Source organism: Orcinus orca, chromosome 4 (assembly GCF_937001465.1).
Source record: "Orcinus orca chromosome 4, mOrcOrc1.1, whole genome shotgun sequence".
Classification (NCBI taxonomy): domain Eukaryota; kingdom Metazoa; phylum Chordata; class Mammalia; order Artiodactyla; family Delphinidae; genus Orcinus; species Orcinus orca.
In genome coordinates this window covers 127870698-127884355 of record NC_064562.1, presented here as the reverse complement: position 1 = coordinate 127884355, position 13658 = coordinate 127870698, and the positions used below count along the sequence as shown (strand labels likewise).

At 40.2% G+C, this 13658-nt stretch overlaps 1 protein-coding gene and 1 pseudogene across 50 annotated transcripts in view; both read right to left on the bottom strand.

Moving 5' to 3' along the window:
- The window catches only part of ANK2 (ankyrin 2), a 683094-nt gene that overhangs the window by 43371 nt on the left and 626065 nt on the right, over positions 1–13658 (bottom strand). For 37 of the 50 annotated variants that reach the window (XM_049708929.1, XM_049708962.1, XM_033437973.2 and 34 more), the window contains 5 exons: positions 6681–6905; positions 4907–5005; positions 3760–3914; positions 1018–1229; positions 510–714 (listed from right to left, as the gene is read on the bottom strand). In XM_049708929.1, coding sequence (XP_049564886.1) covers positions 510–714; positions 1018–1229; positions 3760–3914; positions 4907–5005; positions 6681–6905 — 896 coding nt within the window. The remainder of the gene's footprint in view (positions 1–509; positions 715–1017; positions 1230–3759; positions 3915–4906; positions 5006–6680; positions 6906–13658) is intronic. The other 13 variants (XM_049708963.1, XM_049708947.1, XM_033438002.1 and 10 more) reach the window with 1 other exon arrangement.
- On the bottom strand, positions 9294–10137 carry LOC117195487 (ER membrane protein complex subunit 3-like; annotated as a pseudogene).

Here is a 13658-nt window from a genome sequence, read left to right as displayed (position 1 = left end):
TTTTCCAAAGTTAGTTCAGCACATCAATGATAAAGACATAACCAATTCCTGGACAGAAAAGTTTGAATTATTGGGTATAATTATTCAAGATATTATTTATTTTTCAACAGGTATAGGATGATGTCTTCAAAGAAGGCTTAAAGCTTGGGTTTTGAGGAATATGGGCTTGGGTTTGAATCTCAACTCTGCTAGATATTTACGGTATAATCTCAGGCAAGTTATAGAATTTCTCTCAATCTTGGTTTCCTTTTCAGCAAAATAGGATTAAAGTTTCCTCACAGGGCTACTGTGGAGATAAAAACAACAATGTATATGAAGTGTCTAAAAGTTTCGCATACAGGCTTTATTTAGTAAATATTATCTCATTTCCTTTCCCCTAGTTAGAGTGCCTTTCCTGAATTAATGCATATAACCTTGCAGGCATCTTACGACCAAAGTAATTTAATATTTACAACAATCTAAGTTTCTTCTTTCAGAACTTTCTACTACAGTAGTCACGTGTGACTCACCTGTGATGCTGCATAGTAATCTTAAGGTTGGTGCATCTCCCCCAAAACCATTCAACATGACATCACTTGAAGCTTTGGGGACAGGAATAGTCATGGTAATTGGCTTGTGAAATTTTCTTCTTCTAGGTTCCAAAGTGACTATAGGGCTGAAGGTAGCTTTGTTGCCTAGGATCTTCTTAACCAAATCACTGTGCATAGGTTGAGCCTTTTAAAAGAAAAAAAAAATTAAAATAAACAATATATCATTATATTCCATGTCAAATTTCTTAATGCATTGCTCTTTATTTCATAAATCAGTTTTCTGGCTTCAAATATGGCAACTGAACGTTTACTACCGTTACCAAACACTCATCTAAAACTTTACGAGACGTATGATCTCCTAGGGCAGCTTTTGCTCACCCAGGAATAATGTGATTCTTTAACCATTTAATTCCCATTTGAAAAGTTGATTTTTAATCACTGGAATAAAATCCATGTTCGGTTAACCTGCATCTTGATGTGGGCATACCTGTAGGCCTACACGGATCCGCTTGGTTAGTGCCCCCTCTGGGAAGACGGCCTGCACCTGGGGTACCACTGTGCTGCTCAGCACGCCTCCCTCTGGGCCAATCAGGTTGCTGTCCTGTTTGATGCGAGACACCACTGCAAAGTACTGTGGGAAGTCACGGGTGATGATGCGGCAGATCCGTTTCTTTTCTAGGTCTTCCGGGCTATCCAGCACTGAGACAAGAAATGACCCTTCTTCATATAGCAAGGATTTCCTTCTGAAAGCATTCTAGCAGACTCACTGGCATAGTTAATAGTGAACAGGTGTTGTAACAAAACACTTCCTTTTTTAAATAATAGGAAAATTTAAAAAGTAAGGCTATCCTAACAACACCCGAAAAATGACTGCAATCTTTCAAGACCTGTCAGCATTTAGCTGGCACGTTTTCTCTCTTTGTGGAAACTAGGTCTTTCCAGGGCTGTGTGAAAGAAAAGCATCTAGTTCCAGATGCGGTATTGCAGGGCTGCCTTTGTAAATGAGGGGGTTTGAGGGCAAACCTGGAATGAAAATGAACCTGTTCTATTCTCAGCTCAACATGATGGAGAGGAAATTTGTTATGGGCTCCTTTTCTTTGCAAATTTCAAAGTTAGCTCAAAAACCAGTTATTGTGGTTTTAAGAAGTAATATGGCCCTTTCAGTTCTCAGGGGAGCAGTGCATGAATAAAATCTGTCTTGGAAGGGTAAGATTCGTGTTTGTGTGTTCATTCCAGTGGCATGGTTGTCTCTGAGATAATCACTGTGGATATTAAAAAAAAAATCAGTGACTACAAATTCAGGGATTCAATATTCCCCTGAAACCATTAACTTACCAAACAGATCATCTAACATCAGGAGAATGGGATAATGTGCTCTTTATAGATTGTATTAGCGTAGATATGTAGGGCAATACAATAAATCTGACTGGTTTAAAATGCTGAAAATTTGAACTAAGTGGATCACTGAATTTTAAGGGATTATGGGACTTTATTCATTTTTAGAAATCATTTACAATTCTTATAGAGGCATGAACAGCAATCATGTTTTTCTTAACTACTGAATATAACTAGATAGCAAAAGTCAGAAGTCCCAGGATCTGATCATTCATGATTGAAGATCGATGCACTGGCAAATACTAGCTTATACTTATAAAAGAACAGGTTACCACACATAATGAACATAAAAATATACAAATCCGATTCTCTGTTTTAAAATGAGCCTTTTACATATGTAAAAAGTTATAAGAGTGGGTCCCCATCCAAGGACAAGATGGCAGTGTTAATGACAGGTAAATACTTCAGATGGAAATATCCTAAACTAAATGCAAGCAAAAGAAATGGTTTCAAGGAGTAGAAGCAGCTAAATACTGCACAGAACAAGCCTTATCAGTAAGAATCCTGATCTTTTCATCTTGCGTGGAAGATGCTGACCTACACATCTGGAAGGCATAATTTCCTCTTCCATCCACCTCTTGGATAGGGTAAGCCTGGCCTCTCTTCTTATTCAGCCTCAGCAGGGTGCAGAAAGAAATGTTAGAGCAGCTGCTGTCAGGCTACACTTCACTATTCGTGAGCCATACCTGAAGCTACAGCCGGTGGTCCTGGAAGACTGATAAAACTTGACAAACAGCCACACAGCTGTGTGTCTATCTCTGTGCAAACTTTGGTAGGCTCTTGGCACTTAGGCAAAGAACTTGCCCTATTTGTGTAGTTACATAAAGTGCAACATATCTGCCGTTATCAGGACTGAGAGACCTCATCTCTGTGCAACCTCGGGAGGCCTAAGAATGAGGCACCTCCCTCTAGTCAAACTAAGATATTTCAACCTGGGGCTAAATGGCCTAAGCTGGATTTGGGATTTACAGAGATTAAAGCCCTAATGAAAAATAAGTTCCTTAACTATATGTGTAGGTTTGTATATGAAATTCAACCCTAACGAACTCCCTGTTCAAACTATATATAAAGTGTGACTGAACTTAATTTTCCTATCTCCTTAATAGAAAGTTAAAATTTATATTATCTTATAATGCGGTAGTTATGGTTATATGTAGGTTTTCCTACAGAAAAGCTTAACACTTTTTATCAGTGTCTTAAATATCTAAACGTTCAAGTTAGGCATTTTTTAAAACCATGGATTTATTATCCAGTATCAGTCGTTTTGTTATGAAACGAAAATATCTATTCTATCTCACGTTTTAGAAAAGTTTACATTAAAGATAGAGATGGGCTGTATCTCTTTATTAAAATGAAATATTTACTATTACCGATTTTATTTTCCCAAATGTAACAAAAGTAAGACTAGACAAATATATTGTATACTCCAACGCATCACCATTGGAACATACCAGAATACTTGCTGTGGTAAAATAACAAAGGGACATATTTGTTACTAAACCAAACTTGGGTCTGCTTACCCTTGTGCAGTAGAGCCAATCTACTGACACTAGGTTGTGGTGAAGGAAATTGTGGCGTTTACTGCAGGTGCCAAACGAGGGGTCTGGGCAGCTAATGCTCAAAAGACCAAGACTCCTTGTTTGGTACCTGCAATAAACGCTGCACTTTCCTTCACCACAACCCGGGATCAGTAGATTGGCTTTACTGTGCAAGGGCGAGCAGACCCAAGCTGGATTAGGCAACACACACACACACACGCCCGTAGGACATAAAGAAACGCATCATTATCATGCTTTCGCTTCAGAGTTCTTTTAAAACATGTAATATGAAGTACCTTCATCCATGCCATTAAGGATTTCATTCAGTTCATCTTCAGTGTATTCGCAGTAATGCTCTTTCCAGCTGTCCCCATTCTCACTGCGCAGGACAACCAGTTCCCTCTCTTTTCCTCGAAGGGCAGCAAAATGAGGGATCTCCACGATCACAGGCCTGACACAGTAAGGCAGAACATTCAGTGTGGACAGGAGCTAACCAATATCGAGACAAGCACCTTGACTCTGTCTGTTGCAAAGTGACCTGGAATTCTTCTCTTTCTGGGGACAGGGACCTAGTGGGCCATCCTCTGAAGCCCTGAGGCTAGCAAATGGTCCCGCGGTAGCTAGCACTTCACCTCAGGGGCACCAATCCTCAGGGCCACTCTGTTACCTTAAGCCAATGCTGTTTCTCTGTGAGTGCATGTGGCATTCTGGAACTTCTCCTTTGATAAATGTAAGGATAACACATTTAACCGAAAGAAATGTACATGCATATCTATGAGGTGTGCCAATCACTTAAAATGTTTTCTACAAGGTACAAAATGACAAAATGGTTTAAGAGGGAAAATGGCTCATACGCTGTGTAATTTGATGTGTTGTAAATGAGGAGATGTCAGAAAAGTCAACTACTTGCTAACTAGAAAGACATGCACTCATGGGATTTTTTTTCCTTCTATTTTCTCCATTCAAGAAAACAATAGGCATGTGTACACAGTGTGGCCCTAATTGAGCACCTCAGCAGGCAGCCCAATTTGTGTCCAATGCCTATTACATTCAGGACCCAGAACATGCACTTCCCTACTGCTTTTTAGGTCACTCTCAATATTTAGAGAGGCTTTTGATTTTTCAGTCCAGGTTGCTTTGATACAGACTCCAAATTTATCATAGTCACATCATAACTAGCACATAGTACAACTAGGCAGATCTCATGCTTTAAACGAAAATGAAGGTCACAGCACTTTAAGGAAAAAGATAGAAAAACATCACTCGAAAATAAAAGTCACATACCACAAGGGTCAGAAATGGTCCACTAAAGATAGGTTATACAGAATTTAAATCATAGAGAGGGACATGTCATGGGCACAATGACAAAAAGAGAAATCATATTGCAGAAGAAGGAGAAGAATGGGGGCCAGCAGCCATCAATTTGTTTTAAGTCACTCCTACCCAAGGAATTTGGTTCCAGGAGGCCCCAGCTGAAGGATGCGGCTGACCAAACTTTCTCCCTCATTAAGTGGGGGAGGAGCCGTTGGCAGGTGAAGTTTACTGAGTACATCCAAAGCAGCAGTGAAAGAAAGAACATAAGTAAGCTTCAGGTGTTGTTTTCCACAGAACCCCAGCGTCACCAGCTGATGAACAGGGTGAAGTTTGGTTTCACACTGCATTTGGTTCTGCCCCCTCCATTGGTCACAAAGAGCAAGAACAGAGACCCAGAGTGTACAATGGAGGCGTGTGGAAGGAGGGAGCATGGGGGTCAGATCTGTCCCTACTTAGGTTCACTGCCAGGGCATGAGCCAAAAAAGAAAAAAAATATGCTCCACTGGAAAGACAGAGCTGTTGGGGATACAGTAAAAACTCTGACTCCATAGTGAGGCCAGAAGTTTTCATGGATATTCCTCAACAGATGTGACGAGTATTCAAAAGCCTACAACTACCTGCACATGAGGGAGGGGAAAGGACTTGGTACATACAGAATGAAAGGAACCACTGGGGAATTACTCCAACCATAATGGCATCTTCTGATGCAACCCAGAACTTCACAGGCTCCTTCTAAATCGCTGGTCTGTCTGATACGACATGGGGGGTGGTTTCCATAATTGGGAAATACAGACACACCCCTTTTCACGTGTGAACGTAATTTGGAGCAACCTGTTAACAGTTTGCTCCAAATTACAAGGCTTTAGAACATTTCCTGAGTTCTAAAGCAAGAAATCCTCTCCCCAGTATGACACTGGCAAAGCAAGAGTTCACGATTCATAGGATTTTCTCCCGGTTCTTGAGCACAAAGGGTTGATATGACAAGACTTAAATACAATTGATTTGTTTCAAAATATTTTGAAACTTGTCCCCCTCCAAAACTTCATTGTTTTGTCAGTTTTCAGCAGTAGCTACTCACTTCTTGGCATACTGAGATACCACTTAATATAAGCAGCCATACAAACAAACAGAAGAGAGAAGAAATGTTTATTTCTGCTCAAAATTGCTACAATGAGCATGGCGAAAGTTATTCTTGATTTGGTCCTCTTAATGAACACTATGCCTAAATAAAATGCCAGTATAATTATAAGACTCAAGGTAGCAATTCTGACAACAGAAAAGAAAAATCACATAGACTAAATTTTTGGATGTTCTATAAAGAACACTGCTCTCCAAAGTGAAGATAATGATTCTGTTTTGTAACTATACAAGACTTTATATTTGTAATAGACTAGTACAGTTGACCCTTGAATGACTAGGCAGGTCCACTTGTGCCCTGATTTTTTTCAATAGTAAATATTACAGGACCACACAGGCCGACTCTAAGGTATATGTAAAGTTTTGACTGTGTGGAGGGTCAGCACCTCTAACCCCTGCATTGTTCAAGGGCCAACTGTATTGTTTTCTCTATGACTTCACCACTTAAATCTCAGATTAAAAAAATACCTACCATCGACCAAAACATGATTATTCATATTGGGAGTCTAGCACCTACTATCACATTCAAAGAGAAAGAGTAAATAACAGTTAACCTGAATGTTTAATCCATTAATGCCTTAAAATAAGAGGCATTTAAGTGGAGTCAAGCATTGAGGCATTACTTCCAATTCTTAAAAAAATTTCATAGGGGCCAATCTTCTTTCAAAATGTTTTGACGTACCTTTTTCCATTCCATCCTAGTGATTTCATGTGGAAGACACAAGCTCATCGGTGACTAAGTGGGAGGTTTATCAGAAACCCTTACCCAAGGAACTGAGCACCCGAAGGTCCGACTTCAATCAGGCGACTGGCCAGGCCTTCTCCTTCCACCATTGGAGGCATTGTCGCCAGTCTATGGCGTTTGACCAGTCGGCAGGTGACTCGTGTTGGGGCAGTACATTTCCGAGGCGGAATGATGATGCGGAGCCCATTGTGTCTGCATCCTCGCATGGCACCACCTCGGGCGTCCACCATAAAACTAACCAGGAAACTAAAAATTAAAATAGAAGGTTAGATGTGTTTAGAAATATCAATGGCAGATAAACAAGCTTTGTCAAGTTATTTTTTTTCCATAATGCTCTGTTCTTAAAACATCTCTTTTTTATTTATATGCATGGTGGCCAAAAATTGCCCTTAAAAGTTATTTTACTTTATACCAATGCCTTTATTTTAATTTGGTTGTTGTTTTAATTTTTGTATTTTTCGATCTGTAGCTAAAGAAGAGTTCTAATTTTTTTGATAATGGTAATATTAAATATAAATTGTAAATTAAAAATATATCCAATTGACTTAGAAAGTAGAATGAAATTATGTAAAGAATATGGATTAGTTTCCTTTTGTTATCAATGCAAATACTTTTGCTTCCTTCTATGTGTGTCCTGAAAAATCCATATTTTGAAATAATATAAGGATAGAGCAGAGGGGAAAGACTAAATTGCAGCTTTTCTAAGTAAACTCAACTTGACTTTTAAAAATTACATCTTGTCCAGATCATTTTAGTATAATTCTATGACAAAAAAATTCACAGGCCTTCTCCCAAGATCAAACCCATGCATGCATCCTGCTCCAACATCGTCTAATCCAGGATGCAGGTTTTTAATTCATTACATTCTAAAAATAAAAAAGAGGAAAAGCAAAGTAATCAAATGTTTTGGATAGAACCAATTTACTGGTTAAAATGCACTTTTTCACTTCTTACGTAGAAATCTCTCTGCTATACCATTTTTTTTTTTTTGCGGTACGCGGGCCTCTCACTGCTGTGGCCTCTCCCGCTGCGGAGCACAGGCTCTGGATGCGCAGGCTCAGCGGCCATGGCTCACGGGCTCAGCCACTCCGCAGCATGTGGGATCTTCCCGGACCGGGGCACGAACCCGTGTCCCCTACATCGGCAGGCGGACTCTCAACCACTGTGCCACCAGGGAAGCCCTACTATACCATTCTAATTGAAGGGGTAGATAGGAAACAAAGATTATAAATACCCTCTATTCTGGGTTTTGAAGTGGGAAAACCTGGGCTCATTCTAATGGAGGATACCTGTGCATCATGATTTCCCCCAAATTATAATAAATTGAATATGGAAAGTCATAGGTAGTAATTTAGAAATGTAAAGGCATCTATTATTTTTGCTCCTTTTTTGCCAAGCTAATTACTTGTAAATAGGGGAATAATGATCCAAGGTGACTTGGTTTGTTTATTTTAAGTGTACCAAGAGAAAGGGTTTGTCTGAACTTTGAAGTTGTTTCCTTTGGGCTGTTTCTGCAGCTTAGTTTGAGTTCTTCTCACTATGTTAGTGTAACACTCATTAAAGCCTTGGAAGCACGCACTTTGTCAAGGAGCAAAAATTAAACCAGGCAAACTGATGGTCATACACATAGACACAAAGACACACACAGTGTGCACACCCTTACACAAATAACATTACTGTCTTTCCCAATTCTCCTTGCATTTGCAAGCTTTTTATACCAAAACAGAAAGAGGAAAGCACCATACAGGTGTATTATGGATCTACTGATAGCTTAACCAGCACAGAACTATACCAGATTCATCACACCTAGACATTGCATCCATGACAACATGTAAAACATTTCAAAGATATTTCATCAAAGTAAGTTATGGGATAGAAACACAATACATTTATGTTATTTTTAGATAAGTGAAGGAAAAATACCTTAGCGTCCTCTTTATAGCAGAACACGACTCATTAAGCATGCTATTAAACAGAAACCCTGTTGCTAGTAATACAAATGGATGTGAAGGAGCCCAGACTGCCTGTCTGAAGCAGGTCGTGCAGGATGAGACCATGAGAAGAGGCGACACACTTCTTCCCACGTGCAGGAGCCGGTCTAGACCTACCAATTCATACCCAGTCCTCTAAGTTTTTAGTATGTGGCACAAACTGGGGAGTATAACCAGCAGTTAAATCCTGAAGTGTGGATATTTCTGGTCTTTATCAAATCACAATGAGAAAATGTTGGCTGCTTTTCTTATTACTAGCGTTTAAGTAGGCTGTTTTTTGTTTTTGGATCCCAAGAAAACAGGAGTTTACTGTGGTTTAGAATTCAGAATGACTGTACATAATAATTAGGTTTAACTGACAACACTTTTTTTGAAATTTCTGAATTTTTGCTAAGTTTTATATATTATCACTAGCTTGAGTTCCCCCCCTCTCTCTTACTTTTATTACTAGAGTCACCAGAAGGAAAATTTAAAATATTTCAAAAAGAGCTGTTTCTGGGCAAGTCACCCAGCACACACTCCTAATGTTTCCTCTGGTTTCAAACATAAAGGGGAACCCGGCTCAGACAAGAACAATCCTTGCTGCACACCCACCGGCTCATGCATCCCACTTTTTATTCCGAGAGGCTCTAGCTCAAAACAAAAGTTACAAGGTTAAGCGCTACTCCGAGTTCCTGACACAGCTAAACCCCGCTTCGTCTTCAAAAACATAGAAGTCTGTAATTCCTTTCTGAACATGCCTTCGAAGTGGAGGTCTTTGGCCATGAGCTCCTTTCTGACACCATCCAGTGCCCACTGGTGGTCTGTCAGCTCCAAAGCCTCCCACTCTGTCTTAAAGGCTCTATTGATGTCTGCGAGCATGGCCATGGCTGCTCCAGTCATCTGTTCCTGCATTAGCCGTGACTGGACAGCAGCATTATCTTGGCCCAAAATCACAGAGTAAATGCTCCAAAGTCCAAAGACATTGAGGAAATACCAGGATGCAGAACTCACCCAGGAGGCATCTAATGTGAGTAGTTCAATTTCTTGCTGTAGCATAGGCTTAAAACAGAGGGTCCGTGGAAACAGGACCTTGGTTATGACAAAGCCTGAAAATGCCATGTTGATCCATCCACCAGTAAGAATCAGAGGGAGGACATTTGTGACATTGCCTTTCATCATGTTGGTGAGCATAGTGGGATCAGTCATAAGAGAAGGAGGCACAACCTTCCTTTTAGTTTTTTGAAAAAACCCATCCTCTGGGCTGTTGAAGTAATATTTTCGTGTCAGGAAAGACTGTTTGGGAATTTTTTTCCATTTTCCCTGAGGACTCTGCTTCGAATTAGGACTTGACTGTCAGAGACTTGTTCCTGGGTGAGCTTCTTGTCACTCTGCAGCAGGATGGACATGTAGTGGCAAATCATGCCCATGAAGAAGGTGATGATAACGATAGGCAGGACCACCCAGAGGCAGATGTTGGAGTCGAACAGCAGCTCTGGTCCTGCCATTTTCACAGAGAGCCGGCTCCTGGCCGGCTGTAGCTGGGTTGATCTTCACCGGGGCGCGGGCTGCGGGGCTCCTCGTCAAGTTCGCCTCTGGGCCTTCTCACGACCCTCAGCCAGGTGAGCCTGGGACAAAACCACAGCCTCGGCCCTTGCGCCCTGCCCACCGCCAGGCCGCCAGGCCGCCCACTAAGTAGGAATTCTTAAAAAATTATTTTCTATTTGCCTTTTAAAATGCACTATTGCTCAAAAGAATGAGAGAACTGGTAACACTTCTAGATGACTATAAAGGTTTCTTTTCCATTTTACTATTTTCTTTTGACTATGATATTTATGTTGATTTTTATAAAAACTAGAAAAAAGTGACTTAAGTTTCAACCAGTGCTGTTCCAAACTCATTGCTACATTTCTGACTTTCTCTACTTTCTCTGATTTTGTTTCATCTTTTGAATACTAGCAGCACTGGTGAAGAACAGGGACTCAAACCAGTAAGGAACTATATATAATACATCTACTTGATATTATCAATCTTCAATACTATTTGTACCATGTGAAGGCATTTAGGGAATTTCCCAATTCATGTTGCATGCTGTTACATTTCCACTATGTTTATTCCAGTGATGGCTTAGGGCCTACATAACATCTCCATTTAGAACATCTTCTAGAGGTGCAGGATAAAGCAGGGGGCCCCAACCCCCGGGCCAGGAACAGGTATCTGTCCATGGCTTGTTAGGAACCAGGCCGCACAGCAGGAGGTGAGTGGCAGGCAAATAAGTGAAGCTTCATCTGTATTTACACCCGCCCCCCATCGCTCGCATTACTGCCTGAGCTTCACCTCCTGTCAGCATTATGGTGAGTTGTATAATATTTCATTATATATTACAATGTAATAATAATAGAAATAAAGGGCACAATAAATGTAATGCACTTGAATCATCCCAAAACCATCCCCCTGACCACTGTCTGTGGAAAAACTGTCTTCCATGAAACTGGTCCCTGGTGCCCAAAACATTAGAGACCGCTGCTCTAAGGAATGAATTGAAGTAGCTATGTTCTTGGCTGTAACAATGTTAAAGTAACTATATGTTTGATTACTTTCTCTGATTTTGTGTCATTGGCTGATTTTTTTTTTTTTTTGGCGGTACGCAGGCCTCTCACTGTTGTGGCCTCTCCCATTGCGGAGCACAGGCTCCGGACGCACAGGCTCAGCGGCCATGGCTCATGGGCCCAGCCGCTCCGCGGCATGTGGGATCTTCCCGGACCGGGGCACGAACCCGTATCCTCTGCATCGGCAGGCGGACTCTCAACCACTGCGCCACCAGGGAAGCCCTGACTGATCGTTTTAAAATTCTCTTTTGTTCTCATTTACTCCATAATTTCCACGCCCCTTTTCATGCCACAATTTGTTACCCTCCTAGTAAGTACTAGGTGCCCTGCTAGGAACCAAGTGAGAATACAGAAAGTAAAGACGTAGTTGCTGCTGCCGAGATGCTCACAGTCTAAGCCCCAAATGTCACATGATGGTTTCACTTACTCAGAATCACTTACTTTCCTAATCAACGAGAAATGAATTAAACCATATATAGAAGCCATATCAGTGCCACAATGACAGTGACCTTGTTCTCCATATTTCTTCCTGTGTCCCCTCAGTGCCTAGCACAATGTAAATAGAGCACATAGTAGGTAGTTAATAAATAATTGTTGAACAGTGAATGAATGGAAGAGTGAAAATGGTAAGTTGTGAGAAGCTGTATATATTTATTTCTTATTGAGAAGAAGCCTAAAATAGAAGGTTATTTAATTCTCTGGTCCCTGGACAAACAATCCAGTCAGACCTCATTCAAATTACTACACTCAGATATTTCAGCTCATAAAATAGCAAAACAGTTGAGAAGGACCGACCTCAATGTTAAATATTCCTCTATAGGTATTTTACTGCTCCAAAATGAGAGACCCAATATATTTATTTCCCTTGATAGAGGATGAAGAAAGACCAAAGATTTGAAAATAAAAGAACTTAAAGACCGGAGCTGCAAGTAGATAAGTTTAACTATATGTGTCTCGGTGTCATCACAGATCTGGAAAATTATATTTAAGTACTGCACTGGAACACAAAGTAAATTGGAAAAATTTAGGTGCCCATGTGCATAATTCAGAGAAAAGAAAAATTAAATTTCCAATGAAAACAAGTTTTTGTGTCTTTATCAAATAACTAAAGGAAATGCAACAGAGTAACAAAAAGCAACAAGCTCTACTGAGGGAATTATTTGACAAGAGAGACAGAGAGAGAAAGAAAGAGACAAAGAAAGGGGTGGGGAGGGAGGGAGGGAGATGGAGAGGAAAGTAAATCAGAAGGATATCAAGAAAGAAACAAAAGCATTGGAAGTCATGAAAGAGCTAAATACTGATAGTAAAAATTAATAAAAATGTTTACAAATTTAGCAAGAAAATACCCTAAGCCAATCAGACTCAAATAATGTAACTGCAGAATAAACAACCAATTAAAAAGCTGACTATGTAGAACTCTATACCAAAAGAAGTCTTTTCTTCAAATAAGAGGGAATAAGAGAAATAATGATTCAAGATTATATCTAGTGCTGATGAAAAATCTTTTAGATAAAAGTCAACATGCTAATCATTAATCCCAATAGTTTGTAATATAAAATTAGGTTAGCATTTGAGCATTTTCATTTAAAAAATCAGAATCAAAAGGTGTCACTATTTGGATAGGAAGTAGAATTAGTGGATAGTTATTTTGTGATGTATAAAACAATTTCAAGGGACATCCCTGGTGGTACAGTGGTTAAGAATCTGCCTGCCAATGCAGGGGACATGGGTTTGAGCCCTGGTCTTGGAAGACCCCACGTGCCGTGGAGCAACTAAGCCCATGCGCCACAACTACTGAGCCTGCACTCCAGAGCCTGCGAGCCACAACTACTGAGCCCGCGTGCCACAATTACTGAAGCCCGCGCGCCTAGAGCTCGTGCTCCTCAACAAGAGAAGCCACCACAATGAGAAGCCCATGCACCACTACAAAGAGTAGCCCCTGCTCGCCACAACTAGAGAAAGCCCTTGTGCAGCAACGAAGACCCAAAGCGGCCAAAAATAAATAAATGAAATAAATTTATAAAAATTAAAAAAAAATTTCAAAAAGCTAAAAGCAGATTATAAAAGACCATTTACTTTTTTTGGTACCATAGGAAAAAGTGAAAGGTTGGAAAGGAGGGAGTCATTATATGAATCAGTTCACATACTAGGTTTGATTAAGTAAATATGATTTTCTCATATGTCCAGATTAAAAATGGGACAAGATAATGCCTATAAACAGTTGGAGATGAAAGGAGTTGAAGTAAAAACATGTAATTAAGTATGCACAGAGGTATCGTATATGGATTAAAGCTAAGCTCCACTGTTTGTGAGCACTGACTAAAGCCTCATCTGTCAATGAAGGATAATCATACCACCACTTAAGGGCAGAGTGAGGATTAAATCATGTATGGGTAAAGCATATAGAATTCAATAAATGC